We start from the raw sequence: 1,068 nt of genomic DNA, 5'->3' as shown, positions 1-1,068 counted from the left end.
GTCTGTGTGTGCGTGCATATATATATATATATATATATATATATGCATATATATATATATATGTGTGTGTGTGTGTGTGTGTGTGTGTGTGTGTTTATTGAGAAACAGAATCCTTAATAGTAAATGTCAGCACGTGCTGCAATAAAGTAGTGCTTGTGCAATTGTCATTACAATTCGAACAAATATTACCATTGACTATTGTTCTAATAGTCACAATGTAAAAGTAAGCTATCAATTTACTTTTTTGCGTTGTCAGGAGAAGCAAAGTTTCCTTCTTTTTCATTTCATTTTTTAACTCTATACTTAGTTTTTTGTTGTGTTTATTTTTTTTCTGTAAGATAGGAAACATTTTCACTTTCAAACAAAATATTTTTTATTCAACTTGTGACTTGTCTTATTATTCGACAGACAACTGAATGAAAATAGGCTGTCTGAAATACCGAATGCTATTGAATTGTTACCGAATTTGGAAAAATTGTAAGTATATATATTTGTAATGAATAAACTTGTGATCAAGGCTTTCAGCCTAACAGAAAACCAACATATTTCTCACGCCTACAGAGAACAAACATAACATTTACAAAACAAGTATAAGCCACCACAAATATCACATATAAAGCTGCTTATGCAAATAAACTACAATAAGCTCTAGTATCAGTGTTCTTTTAATAAACAAAATTATCCTAAAACTAATAACATTGTTGTTATGCAGAAATAGCAGCATCCACATTTTATTACGTGTATTTACTTATAAATGTTACACTAACAAAGCCAACATTTTCTACTCATTCTGTTCGTAGCTACAGATGTAATCAAAAGCTCAGCCCAAAACTCCTCAGAGTTACCTCTTCAGTTTACTTGTTGATCAGATAAGAAGATGTGTCGATTAGTTTCAACACTAAAATATTCTGTTTGAAATTATAAACAATTGGACACGCGATATAATTATTTTGTTTTTGGGGCCAGCTTTGAGCGAGCATATCTATGTGCAAAGGTGATCTAGCTGCAAACACTTGATATTTTTGGTCAGACATAGTTAGTATTCAGGATTGCGTTACCGGGCTTTTG

At 31.3% G+C, this 1,068-nt stretch overlaps 1 protein-coding gene across 1 annotated transcript in view; it reads left to right on the top strand.

Moving 5' to 3' along the window:
* Nucleotides 1-1,068, top strand: part of LOC106873188 (follicle-stimulating hormone receptor) — a 471,564-nt gene that overhangs the window by 133,464 nt on the left and 337,032 nt on the right. The window contains exon 8 of the mRNA XM_052969708.1: nt 409-477. Coding sequence (XP_052825668.1) covers nt 409-477 — 69 coding nt within the window. The remainder of the gene's footprint in view (nt 1-408; nt 478-1,068) is intronic.

The sequence above is a fragment of the Octopus bimaculoides genome, chromosome 7, assembly GCF_001194135.2.
Source record: "Octopus bimaculoides isolate UCB-OBI-ISO-001 chromosome 7, ASM119413v2, whole genome shotgun sequence".
Taxonomy (NCBI): domain Eukaryota; kingdom Metazoa; phylum Mollusca; class Cephalopoda; order Octopoda; family Octopodidae; genus Octopus; species Octopus bimaculoides.
Note: the sequence above shows the minus strand (reverse complement) of the source record. Positions and strands in the feature narration are given on the sequence as shown.